This window comes from Sapajus apella, unplaced genomic scaffold, assembly GCF_009761245.1.
Source record: "Sapajus apella isolate SASKATOON/1434 unplaced genomic scaffold, GSC_monkey_1.0 scaffold14, whole genome shotgun sequence".
Lineage (NCBI taxonomy): Eukaryota > Metazoa > Chordata > Mammalia > Primates > Cebidae > Sapajus > Sapajus apella.
Genome location: NW_022436954.1, coordinates 6,600,924 through 6,613,932, shown reverse-complemented (window position 1 = coordinate 6,613,932; position 13,009 = coordinate 6,600,924). Strand labels below are relative to the sequence as shown.

General features: G+C 57.0%; 1 protein-coding gene across 1 annotated transcript; it reads left to right on the top strand.

Annotated features, from left to right (window-relative positions):
* The first annotated feature begins 1,595 nt into the window (after positions 1-1,595).
* SLC22A11 (solute carrier family 22 member 11) lies at positions 1,596-11,620 on the top strand. The gene is made up of 8 exons (XM_032282958.1): positions 1,596-1,962; positions 2,091-2,259; positions 4,416-4,536; positions 5,305-5,420; positions 7,756-7,970; positions 8,782-8,890; positions 9,729-9,935; positions 11,071-11,620. Exons 1-8 carry the CDS (start codon positions 1,752-1,754, stop codon positions 11,132-11,134), a joined length of 1,212 nt encoding a protein of 403 aa, XP_032138849.1. The 5' UTR covers positions 1,596-1,751; the 3' UTR covers positions 11,135-11,620.
* The last annotated feature ends 1,389 nt before the right edge of the window (positions 11,621-13,009 follow it).

Sequence of the window (13,009 nt, the reverse complement as noted above, 5' to 3'; positions counted from 1 at the left end):
AGCTGAGCTGCTGATTCCTCACCACCTCCCCCAGCAGCCTTCATCGAGAGCACAGCCACCCACCCCGTGGACCCTGCTGCACCTGTGTTGTCCCCTGACCCCCTTTCCTCACCCCACACTCAGCCCAGGCTCTTCTCTGTCACAGCGTCCCGTTGCCGGAGCCTCCATCTCCTCTCACCAGGCGGGCTTCAGCCTCTCACGGGTGTCCTCTGCAGTGGCCGTCCACGCTGCCACAGCACTAGTGACTTTGCAAAATCTTGGAGGTTGATCTGGTCGATAAAACCTGGCTTGAAGTCCTCCGAGGGCCCCACTGCACTGAGGACAGTCCCTTCCTGCCCACCTCCTGCCCTGCGCTGGACTTCCCCCCATCCCCAGCTCCACCGGCCTCCTCCTGGAGCCCCCGCCCGGCTGCAGAGCGCCTCAGTGACTGCACTTGACCCAGAACCTCCTGCCCACTCTGCCTGGTGCCCACACTCGGGCCACAGCTCAATGCGCTTCCTTGGGGAGGCCTTCCCAGGCCACGGAGCCAAAGACTCCCGCCTGCCCCAGACATGACTGTCCCACCCCGCCTTGCGCCCTCATCACAGTGCCTGGCTCTGACCATGCCCGGCTGGCTCAAGGCTTGCTGATTGTCCAAGTCCCCACGGACACACAGGGACCCGGGGACTGTGCCCCAGAGCCCACCTCCGCACCGTGGCAGGCAAGCAGTCATTATTTCTCGAATAGAGGACTGCCTTCCCGCTCCCTCCTGCCTCCACCCTCCCGGCAGCAGCGATGGGATCTGACTACCTGGGTCTGAATCCCAGCCTTACCATTACCATTCCCAGTCTTGTCTTAGAAGGTGGATCTCTTCCCTTCTCTGAGCCTCAGTTTCCCCCCAGCAGTGAGGACTCACCATCCAGCTGTCGTGAGGATGAAGCGAGTGTCCTTTCTCCTGGGTGCGGCTCAGACAAGTGCGGCCAAGGTCCACCTCGCATCTGCTCTGAGCAGCACCGGCTTGAGCGGAGCTAAATGTGGTCTGCAGTTCAGGCTCAGCCGGCCTGGAGGCCATGGCAGCCCAGGGCACTCAGGCAGGGTGGAGGGCTCTGCGTGCCCCCCGAGAGCTCCCCTTCACAGCGCACAGTGGGGAGCAGCAGCTGGCCACGTCTCTGCCTCCCCACTCCCCGGCCTCTTCCCAGTGTCTTGATTCTCACAGCAACCCTGTGAGGCATGTCCTTGTGGATACCCTTGTGTGACAGATGGGGAAACTGAGGCTCAGAGATGTCGAGTCACACACCCAGGGTCACCCAGTAAGGGCAGGAAGTGCCTTTTTTATGTATTTATTACAGACAGAGTCTCATTCTGTTGTCCAATGATCATACCTCACTGCAGCCTCGAACTCCTGGACTCAAGCCATCCTCCCCCTCAGCCTCCCAAGTAGCTGGGACCACAGACGCCTGGCTATTTGATTTATTTATTTTGTAGAGACTGAGGTCTCACTATGCTGCACAGGCTGGTCTTGAACTCCGGGCCTCAAGTGATCCTCTAGCCTCCACCTCCCAAAGTGCTGGGATTACAGGCATGAGCTACTGTGCCCGGCCCCAACCCCCTTTCTTAAACATGAGGCTAAACTGCCCCCTCCCGTGGCAGGGTACCTGCCACTTTTATAACAGAAGCACTCTGAGTGTGTCCCTAAACCTTCCAAGAAGGAGGAGCTGCCTGCAGGAGATCCCCCAGCTTCGCTGAACTCCCAGAAGGCAGGCACCTGCCACATGCCCACCTCCTCAGGGGCCCCTCTCCAGCCCTGCATGCTTCTCTCCTGTGACAGGCTTGGGCGGAAGCCGATGCTGAGCTGGTGCTGCCTGCAGACGGCCTTGGCGGGCACCGGTACCACCTTCGCCCCAACGCTCCTCATCTACTGCAGCCTGCGGTTCGTGACTGCTTTTGGGATTGCCGGCATCTTCCTGAGTGCACTAGTACTGAGTGAGTCCCCTAGTACTGAGTGAGTCCCCAGCTCAGCGCACTCCTGCCGTGGGGGCGGGGGGGCAGCAGGAGAGAATGGGGCTCGGGCCGCCCCGGAGGCCTCACCTGCACGTGTCTGCATCCTTCAGTGGTGGAGTGGACCACGACCAGCAGGAGTGCGGTCACCCTGACCGTGTTGGCATGCTCCTTCAGCGCAGGCCAGGCAGCCCTGGGTGGCGTGGCCTTCGCCCTGCGGGACTGGCAGACCCTCCAGCTGGCAGTATCAGTGCCCTTCTTTGCCATCTTCCTGATATCCTGGTCAGTACAATGTGGAACCTTTCCTTAGGAGGCCCAGGGTGTGGGAGGGGTCCCCTCACTTTCACCTCCCTGGCTGGTGGTAGGTTCAGAGCCGTGGAGGGCCATAGAAGGGCAGTGGCATGAGCGGGGCCCTGGCTGGGGAGAGACAGGAAATTCACAGTTCTAGGCTGAGCATTGCAGCCCAACCTCCATGGCTCCCGTCCAGCCCAGACAGGCGATGATGGGCTGGCACAGCATTGGCTCAAATGGTGATTTTAAAAATATATTTGTACCAGGCATGGTGGCTCACGCCTGTAATCCCAGCAGTTTGGGAGGCTGAGGTGGGTGGATCACCTGAGGCTGGGAGTTTGAGACCAGACTGACACCCCGTCTCTACTAAAAATAGAAAATCAGCTGATGTGGTGGTGTGCGCCTGTAGTCCCAGCTACTAGGAAGGCTGAGGCAGGAGAATTGGTTGAAGCTGGGAGGCAGAGGTTGCAGTGAGCTGAGATCGCGCCATTGCACTCCAGCCTGGGCAACAAGAACAAAACTCCATCTCAAAAAAAATAATTACACACACACACACACACACACACATACACACACACACACACACACACCTAGTTGCTAGCATTTAAGAATCAGAAGATTTTTTTAAAACAAAAGCAGTATTTTTACCTTCCTTGGAAAAACTGGAAGATGCAGGGGCAGTGGGTGGAACTCCGGCCACAGTGGAAGCACCGCTCTCGAGGCCCCCAGGCCCAGCCGCCGCCTCCCCTGCGCTGAGGCTGTGGGCATCATCCTTCCCCAACGCCTGCACCAGCCCCCACCCACCAGCTTCACTCCTTACGTACAGTGGGGACCAACGTTGGATATGGAAATAGATCGTTGCCATTGTAATTTTAGGGGCTGCAAAAATCCCAGGTCTGGAAAGCCCTCCTTGGGTTGGCACTGAGGAAGGAGACGCAGACAGGCGCAGAGGATCCTAGGTGCTGGAGACACACAAGTGAACAAAACAGACAAAAGCCACTGACCCCAAGCAGCTTATGTTCCACAAACAGATCAATACGTCAGGAGGAAGGCCATCCCCACCGCACTGATCAGGAGTGCACCAGGTGCAGTTAATCACACCATGTGCAGTTAATCACACCATGTGCATATTAGCACATCTTCTAATAAGGAAGATGATGTGATTACTGCCATGTTCAAATGAAGGACTGAGGCCCAGAAAGGTGAAGTCACTCACCCAAAGTTACGCACAGCCAGTGAATGCCAGAGGCAGGATTTGAACCCAGGCAGGCTAACTCTTCACCACTATGGCAAACTGCCTCCAGAAGTCCTCCTTAGCTTCCCTGCAAACAGGGCTGAGAGCCAGTGGGCGGGGCAGATGTGCCTTCCACCAGGAAAATGCTTCTCCTGGCCCATCTGCCCCTGAGGTCAGGGAGAAGCAGACTGGTTTTATAAAATCACCTGGTCCTGCCTGAGGATGTTTAAACATGCTTTTAAAAAAAAAAGAAAAAAAAAAAAACAGACCGGGCACGTGGCTCATGCCTGTAATCCCAGCACTTTGGGAGGCCGAGGTGGGCAGATCATGAGGTCATGAGATTGAGACCATCCTGGCTAACATGATGAAACCCCATCTCTATTAAAAAGACAAAATATTAGCCAGGCATGGTGGCACGTGCCTGTAGTCCCAGTTACTCAAGACGCTGAGGCAGGAGAATCGCTTGAACCCAGGAGGCGGAGGTTGCAGTGAGCTGAGATCATGCCACTGCACTCCAGCCTGGGTGACAGAGCAAGGTTCTGTCTCAAAAAAAAAAAAAAACACCACCAAGTGACCTTTCTATCCTAGAAATGGACCCAGAATCACTGGTGAAGCGGCTAGCTCAAGGGTCACCTGTGCCCTGGCTGTGTGCAGGGCTCAGGTGGGCAGGCTCCTGGCAGCCAGTCGAGCCAGATGAAGGTGGCTCACACGGGAAGGTGGGTGGCCAGGCACTAGGGCTCAGCTTTATTCTGAAAGCTTTGGGGACTGCCAGGCCCCGGGCTGGGCAGCAGTGGTACAGAAGCGTCTGCCTCGTCACTCGTCTCAGCTGGAGAGTCTGTACCACGGCCCCTTTCCACCCCACCCTGGGGAGGGCCCAGTGTGCACTCCCAGCTACACACCTGCCTCGTTACAGGTGGCTGCCAGAATCCGCCCGCTGGCTGATTATTAAGGGCAAACCAGACCAAGCGCTTCAGGAACTCAGAAAGGTGGCCAGGATAAATGGCCACAAGGAAGCCAAGAACCTGACCATTGAGGTGAGATGCTGCTGTTTGCAAGACCTGACCTGGGGCAGGAATTATCCGCTGATGGATAATCCACGTGGCCTCTCACATCAGCACCACCCACTCCAGTCCCACCCCGACTCCACAGCCACAAGCACCAGCCCCAGCATCTCCACAGACACCACCAACACCCCATCACCACTTCCACGCCACCATCGCCTTCACTTAACCCTCATTGGTGATGGTGTCAGCAATGCCAACACCACTGTCCACACCCCCATCACCTCCACCACCACCATCACCAACCCTACAGCCACCATCTCTGCAGAACATCTCCACCACCTTCACCACCATTGCCCCCATCAGTCACAGCACCATCGTTACCAACAGCGCCCACACTGACACCTCCATCACCCACCACCTCCACCCATGCGGAGAACACACCCACCTCATGGGGCTTCTCCGTGTGTCTTGGGAAACGGAATGCTTATTTGAAGGTAGCTGTTTTGAGGAGGCAGGTTCTGCCAGAGATTAGAGTGAGATGGGGCAGGGGATCAGGGAAGGCTTCCAGAAGGAGGCAAGCTAGAGCTGAGAGGGCCAGAGCTGGGCTAAACCTGCAGAAGAGCTGGACCTGGAGAGAACCTTTTCTGCCCTCTCCCGGCCACGTCCCCTGGGGATCCGGCTTCCGAGGCCCAAGACAGGCTCCCCTGTCACTCTGGCCACTTGGCCACTGTTCTCTGGCACGGGAGTGGGGCGGGGCCCCTGCCCTACCATTCACGGTGCCCCCATTCTCCCCAGAAGGTGCTGATGTCCAGCATGGAGGAGGAGGTGGCCTCTGCCAAGAAGCCACAGTCAGGGCTGGACTTGTTCCGCGTGCCCGTGCTCCGCAGGAGGAGCTGCCCCGTACTGGTGGTAAGGTACGCCGTCCTGGCAGCCCTTCCCGAGGCAGGGCTGGGACAGGCAGGAGGTGGGGTGTCCAGGTAAAACAGCACCTGCAGACCTCAGCAGGTGCATTTCTAGCTGGACAGGACGCAGGCAGCCTCAGGAGGCAGAAGTCCTGACCCTGGCAGCGAAGGATAACGAACAGGGAGGGGGGAGTGGGGGAGGGGGGGGGGGGGGGATCTGGAGGCTGCCATCTGCAGGAAGCCAGAGGGAAAGGCGGGTCTAGGCTGTGGGTCTCAGGGTCGCAGGGAGGTCCCAAGACAGAAGCAGAGTGAGGGTACCCAGGGCCAGGGGACCAGCCATGTCCACGGAGGACCACTGTCAGTCAGCGCTAGATACCTAGCCCTTTCCTAGAGAGCAGGCCCATGCTCCTAGAAGGTGAACGGCATTCACTGACCCCTTGATGCAACCCCATGTCACAGATGGAGAAAGTGGAGCCCACAGGGTAAGGAACAAGCCCAAGATGACAGAGCCGGCATTGGAACTGGGCCGAACTAGCACCCGGCCCACTGGCGCTGTCCCCTCCCAGGTCCCACATGACTAGACCCTGGCCCACCCCGGGATGGGAGTGTGGACGGTGGTGATGCTGTTAGTGATGGTAACGGCATTGCTGGTGGTGATGGAGGTGTGGAGGTGGTGATGGGGTGTTGGTGGTGAAGGTGACATCCAAAAGAGCATATTAGAAAGTAAGGACCAAACGCATAGGCTCATGCCTGGAATCCCAGCACTTTGGGAGGCTGAGGCAGGAGGATCGCTTGAGCCCAGGAGGTAGAGGCTGCACTGAGCTGAGATTGCGCCACTGCACTCCAGCCTGGGAGACAGAGCAAGACTCTGTCAAAAAAAAAAAAACCTAAGGACCAGGTTTGATTGGGGCTTTTATCTTGAAATAAAACTAAAGTGGAAGAAAATGTTTCTTTTATGCTATATGGGTTATGATGGCAAATACTTGCTACATTTTAGAACAAAGATAGATCATGCCTTTTTTTTTTTTTTTAACTTCAATTTTTTTCTGATAGATCAGAAGCAGTGTCCTCCCTGCCAACACCCAGGGCCAGTTCTTTAAAAAAAACAAAAAACTTCCAGGATTCCTCAGTTCTCCCTGGGGCCCGCTCGGCAAGCTTTGTTATTCAAATCAGAACCTTTGAAGCAGGTGACCTTGCGGGTCTTCTTGCCTTGACTCGTGACCCATCGCTGCCTCTTTATCTGTCCGAGGCCCAGTGTCGGCCGCTTTGAGCACCAGCCCAGTGACTGTCACGTCACTTGCATAAACTTCAGCGAACACTGCGGCTTGTGCGTGAACTGCGATTTTACTCTGCGGTTTTGGGGCTGGTGTTGTCCGATGTTTATTGGATGATACAATGAGGCGACGCCTAAGGGGCCGGCTAGGAGGCGTGTCTGGGCTGAGCTGGGAGGGGCACAGACTTTAAACTTGGCTGAGAAGAATTTCACCTTGCAGCCGCTTGTGGATCCAAATCCCATCTCCAAACCTGGGGAATTTAAATACTGTAAATTCAGCTACTCGGAGGGCATGGGAGTGGGCAGGATTGTCATCTTCCAAAACAGAGGAACTGGGACAGTGTGACTTGTTATCGGAATCAAAGCCAGAGAGGGTTAAGTCAGAAGTCAGGGGCAGCCCGGAGACCCTGAGATGGAGAAGGGGAGGGGAGATGCAGCCACAGCCGGGACCCAGCCTGGACCTGGGGGCTTGGGAGCTGGGGCCCTTCTGGGTGGTCCCTCTGGCCGGCAGGAACCGATCACAGGCTGCTGTCCCCAGAGGAGGGGCAGCACTCCCAGGGGCTGGGGGACAGCTCTCTATCCTGAATTCGGTCTGGGCAGTGCAGCCCAGGGCCTCCCGAAAGACCCGGTCCTGTCATGATTCCTATCTTCCAAGACAAAGGAACAGGAACAGTGTGACTGGTTATCAGAATCAAAGCCGGAGAGTGACAGGCCAGAAGTGAAGGGCAGCTCAGGGACCTTAGAGGGCAGGCTTGGTCCCAGCCTGGAGAGGGCCGAGTCTCCCAGCCAGGGAGCCAGAGAGGCAAGGCCCCAGCCCAGCGCTGCCCCTGACCCAAAGCCCACGTGTGAAGGGATGGGGGCGTAACCCTCCCTGCCCTTTCCTGAAAGAGCCTGACCCTGGGGTTGTGTCCTGAGTTCAGCAGACTTCTGGGACTGCTGGCCGAGACAAGCCCAGGGTGGGCGGACCTCCAGGGTTGGCCGTGACCTCCCAGGCAGCTCCTGGTGAGAGTTGCTCTTGCTGTCGGGCGCCCTCCCGCCACAGAGGGGGGACCTGACTTCCAGCCTTGCCCGCAGCTTCTCTCTACTGATCTCCCTCTACGGGCTGATCTTCGACCTGCAGAGCCTGGGCCGTGACATCTTCCTCCTCCAGGTCCTCTTTGGGGCTGTGGACATCCTGGGCCGGGCCACCACTGTCCTCTTGCTCAGTTTCTTTGGCCGTCGCACCATCCTGGCGGGGTTCCAGGTCATGGCCGGCCTCTCCATCCTGGCCAACACGCTGGTGCCGCCAGGTGAGGTGGATGGGCTGGGGGGTGGGGACCGAGCCCTGCTTCCCCCACCCCACTGCTCTCAGCGTGGTGGGGGCACATCCCCCCACCCCCCGCCCAGCCCCAGGAGCAGCCTTTCTGTTTTCTTTCTGAATGAGGGAGGCTGTGAGGACCTGGAATCCCTCTCCGTGTCTCCTTGTATTGCTCAGGGTAGGAAACTAGGGGACAGGGACATGGCCGCATGTCCGGCGGTGTTGGCAGAGCCAGGAGGAAGGCAGGAGGGTGCCTTACCACTGGCTGGGGAAGGTGTGAGTGAGGACAGAGGTGGCCAGGGCCCTGCGGGCAGCAGCCCAAGCTCTGAGCATGAGCAGCTATGGGGACGCGAACGAGGGTGAGCCCTCCCAACAGTGCAGGAGCCTCCTGTGAACCACGTGTAGGGGAAGCCGGGCGTGCGACCAGAAAGGGCCCCAGACCTCTGCCTCCTGGCCAGGGCTTCTGCCATCCCCACATAGGCAGTCTGGGGGGCAGCAGGGAGGCTGCTGTGGGCTGGCTCCAGGGCACTCTCTTCTACAGCAAGAAGCACCCTGGGAACCTAGGAGCCGCAGGAAGCCCAGACCTGGCTGGTTTCTGCCTGTGCCCCTCGGGCCACCGCCACAATATCACTTCCTATGCTCCATCCCCCAACCCTGGCCCTGGCAGCCCCACACCAAGCCAGCAGGACCGGGGATGTGTAGGGAGCCCGGGGGCCCCTCTGCCCCAGGGTGGCTGGCCGAATGCAGACTAGCCCCTGGGGACCCTCTGGGGCCAACCCCACTCTCCCTCTTCCTGTACCCAGATCTGCAGACGCTGCGTGTGGTCTTGGCCGTGCTGGGAAAGGGATGTTTTGGGATAAGCCTAACCTGCCTCACCATCTACAGGGCTGAACTCTTTCCAACCACGGTGCGGTAAGCTGGGCTGCAGGCCATGACCCAGGGGCAGCAAGGCCGTCCTGGGAGGGCAAAGAAGGGCCTGGCAGCCAGGGAATGGGCCTCCCAGGCAGCTCCTCCCCACGAGTGTCTGGGCCCAGCTGACAGCAGAGCCCTAGGGCCATCTGGGTCTGTGTTTTCACACCGTTGTGAGCCACAGACCCATCTGTCCAGGTGGAATCTTATAAGAACTCAGATAAGGAGACCAAGAGCTGCCCTGGTGGCAGTGGTGACCCTCAGCTCACCTCCTGCCATGCCTTTCCTGCCCCCAGAAAGCCCCAAGTCACCTCCCTGGAACCCAAGGGCATCACAAAACACAAATGGAAACCAACGGTCTAGAGCCTAGACCACCCCCACATTCGATATTTGGGTAAACTGAGGCTCAGGGTGAAGGACTGGCTTAGCAGAAGGGGAGGACTGACTCCGGCTCTCCAGACTTCCAGCCCATTGTTCCTTCCATCACTCACTCACTCATTTCTCCATTTTAAAATTTGTTGTCTGGACAAACATGTATTGATTTTGTTGATACCGTATGGAAAGCCGGAGCTGGGAGCTCAGTGGCCTACCGGGAGCATGGAGAAGCCCTTAAGGTACCCAAGAGCAGGGAAAATGAGGTAGGCCCTGGAGATTTCCCCTGAAACACTAGATGGGAAAATTTGGGTGGGCTCCATGGAAGTGGTGGCATTAGAGGAAGCCTTGAGGAGAGCAATTCCTCAGCCCAGCTTTCCTTCTCCTGGCATCCATGGGCCCAGCCAACCTGTCTTCCTGCCACAGGGGCAGCTGTAACAGGGATCTGTGCCCTCCCCTTCACCCACAGGATGACAGCAGATGGCCTTATGCAGATGGTGGGCCGGCTCGGGGGTATGATGGGTCCCCTGATTCTGATGAGCCGCCAAGCCCTGCCGCTGCTGCCTCCTCTCGTCTACGGCATTATCTCCATTGCTTCCAGCCTGGTTGTGCTGTTCTTCCTCCCGGAGACCCGGGGACTTCCGCTCCCTGACACCATCCAGGATCTGGAGAGCCAGTGAGTGACCTGTGACCCTGGGCATTGGGTTGGGCCTCTTTCTGGGCCAGGATGGAGACAGGCCAGGGCCACCCAGGGCAGAGGCTCAAGGGTGTCAAGGCCTGTGTTTCTGAAACCATTTCATCTTTCTGACAATCCTGCCAGAAAGGTGCTATTGCTATCCCCGTACTATTCCTAGGGTCAGAGAGAGAAAGTGACTTATCCAAAATCTCATGCATAGAAAGTGATCATACCTCATGCAGGAAATGTGATTGTTGAAAGCCCAGGCTCGGCAGCCAGGTTGCCTGGGTTCCCCACCTGCCTGGGCAAGTGACTTAACCTCTCTCACCAAAACTGACAAAGGAAGAGACAGATAGTCTCAACTGTCCTAGTGAAATTTTCCCACAAAGAATTTCAGTCCCAGACAGATCAACAGGTGAGTTCTTTCAAACCCTCGGAGAGCAGATTTTGCCATCTCACATCCATTCTTTGAGAGGCAGAAGCAAGGGAACACTCCCTAGCTGCATTTTATAGCGAGAGCCACTTCTGTGGGCTTTAGCCTCCTCCTTTGTAAAATGGATGTTAAACAACAACAACAACAAAAAAAAAACCACCACGAACCGCAGCTGGCTCACAGAGTTGTTTTCAGATTTAAGGGAATTATTATTTTAAAGCACCTGGGAAAATGCCAGGTCTGCAGCAGGTGCTCTGGGCGTGTGGTTGTTGTGTCCTGGGTGAGTGTTCATGGGACCTCCTCAGTTCTGATGGGAACAGAGGTCGCAATGATAGTAACAATAATATCGAGCTCTTACTGTTTTATGTCATTTTATTTAATCAATGCAACAACCACACAAGGTGTTGTTACTGTCCAATTTCTTTGCCAAGGAAGCTGAGATGCAGAGGGTTATATAACTTGCCTAAGGACACCTGGTGAGGCCTGGAGACACTGGGACTTCCTTTTTTCTTTAACTTAGTTGATTTTTATTGTGTACCTACTATGTTTCAGGCACTGTCCCATGCTTGGGTACACAGAAGGGAGTAAAGATCTAATGTCATAGAGTTTATCCCCTGATCAGACTGGACCCCCATTCTGCCCCAAGCCCCGAGTGCATACCCGCTTCACCACATGGCACTGCTTTTCTTTGGATAATTCTAGGAAATCAACAGCAGCCCAGGGCAACCGGCAAGAGGCCATCACTGTGGAAAGTACCTGGTTCTAGAAATTCTGCCTGCACGGAGCCCCTTTAGTCAAAGACTCCTGAGCAAGGACTTGCCTCTTCTCCAATCAGAAGGTGGAGGCGAATTGGGCGACCCCAAGGGCCTGGCGTGGCAGAGACCAGGCAGCTGTGGCCGAGTGGACAGCGTGGCCGCCTGCTGTGACTGGAGGCAGCTTCCATTGCTCACTCCTTTTCTCCCCTCCCTGATCAGATTCCCCACCTTACCCCAGCCCTACAGGAGCCTGTGCAGGCGGCCATGCCCACCCAATAACAAGACGGTTCCCCGCCCTTTCCCTGCCAGGCTCATATCTTTATACCCTCACTCAGCCATGCCAGCTGGAGCCTGGGTTCCAATCTCACCCCGTCATATACAGAGCCCTTGTCTGTGAAATGGGAATGATCACAGGATCCGTCCCCCAAGACAGGTATCAGGGTGAACTGATCTTAGCACTGACCAAATAAATGGAACCTGCTGAGAGAGCCACCAGATACAGGTGCCCAGGTTGTGCACTGCCCCAAGGCATGCAGCCAAGGAGACGTGCGGGGTCTGCAACTCAGCCCCTGCTCTGATGGCCCCACCACCTACCCTAGCAAAGGCTATGTCCACTCCAAGAAAGGAGCTGCTTTAATCATTTTCTGTTTGCATCAGTGAGGGAGGGCTTCCAGCCCTGTGGTTACGAGGATGGCCAAACACACCACCAAACACCAGCCAGAGAAGACGCAGCAGGTTACCACACACATGTGCTCGGAGCCCGGGAAGATGGCACTGCATGCCACGGGGGGCCTCATGGGGTGGGCGGTGCGCTGAGGATCCAAGTGAACAGCCAGGGCTGCGGGAAGCCGGCTTTGGAGCACGGAGAGGGTGGGGCGACTCCCGGCTTCTGTGGGAGGGTGTGATTGGCTTGTTTCATTTTGCTGCAGGCTGGCGAGAAACGAGCCTTACAAGCAGGATAAGAGGAACCACACTTGGCCCCCTGGATGAGGGTTGTTTGGCCAGGGAACCTCATCCACAGGGGCGGAGTGAAAGGGGAGAGGGGAGCTCACAAGCAGGTCCTCGGGGCCTTCCGGCTTTGCCAGGTGTCAAGGCAGTGTGGAATACTGAGCCTTGCCTTCAGGCTTTCAACCACAGGGCGGGCTTATGCTGTTTGTCTTTCCGGAGGGGACACCTTTTCTTGACTCATGCACAGAACTCCCTCGCCCAGGTTGTGAAAACTCTGGGACGGTCGAGGCCGACTACCCATCTCAGAGGCAAGGAAGTAAACTCGCAGAGAGGTGGACTGGCCGGCGCAGAAACACAGCCGACTGCGGCCCTGATCCTAGCCCAGGGCTCTTTCTAGACAGACCCCTGGCCCTCGCCTCCACCCCTCCATGCCCTGATATCTGCGGTCCTGCCACAAAGTTACCCCCATGCCCTCGCCTGGAGACCCCACTCAGGGAAACCTCAATCTCAGGCCCCTCAACTCACCTCTCACACCCTGTGTATGCCTGCCGGGCCAATCACCGCCGCATCCCCACAGCTCCCAAATCTACCTACCTCCCCCTTGCTCTGGCTACACCCTGGTTCACACCATGGTGTCTACACTGCCCTCTGCACAACAGCCACAATGCTTACTAAGAAATATAATTCAGGCTGGGCACGGCGGCTCACACCCGTAATCCCAGCACTCTGGGAGGTTGAGGCAGGCAGATCATGAGGTCGGGAGTTCAAGACCAGCCTGATCAACATGGAGAAACTCCCTCTCTACTAAAAATACAAAAATTAGCTGGGTGTGGTGGCGCATGCCTGTAATCCCAGCTACTCAGGAGGCTGAGGCAGGAGAATCACTTGAATCCAGGAGGCAGAGGTTGCCGTGAGCCGAGATCTCGCTATTGCACTCC

Coding starts and splice junctions, on each gene's coding strand:
- SLC22A11 (XM_032282958.1), top strand. CDS start 1,752: ATGCCCACCTCCTCAGGGGCCCCTCTCCAGCCCTGCATGCTTCTCTCC. Junction 1,963..2,090: donor CCTGAGTGCACTAGTACTGA/GTGAGTCCCCTA, acceptor TGCATCCTTCAG/TGGTGGAGTGGACCACGACC. Junction 2,260..4,415: donor GCCATCTTCCTGATATCCTG/GTCAGTACAATG, acceptor GCCTCGTTACAG/GTGGCTGCCAGAATCCGCCC.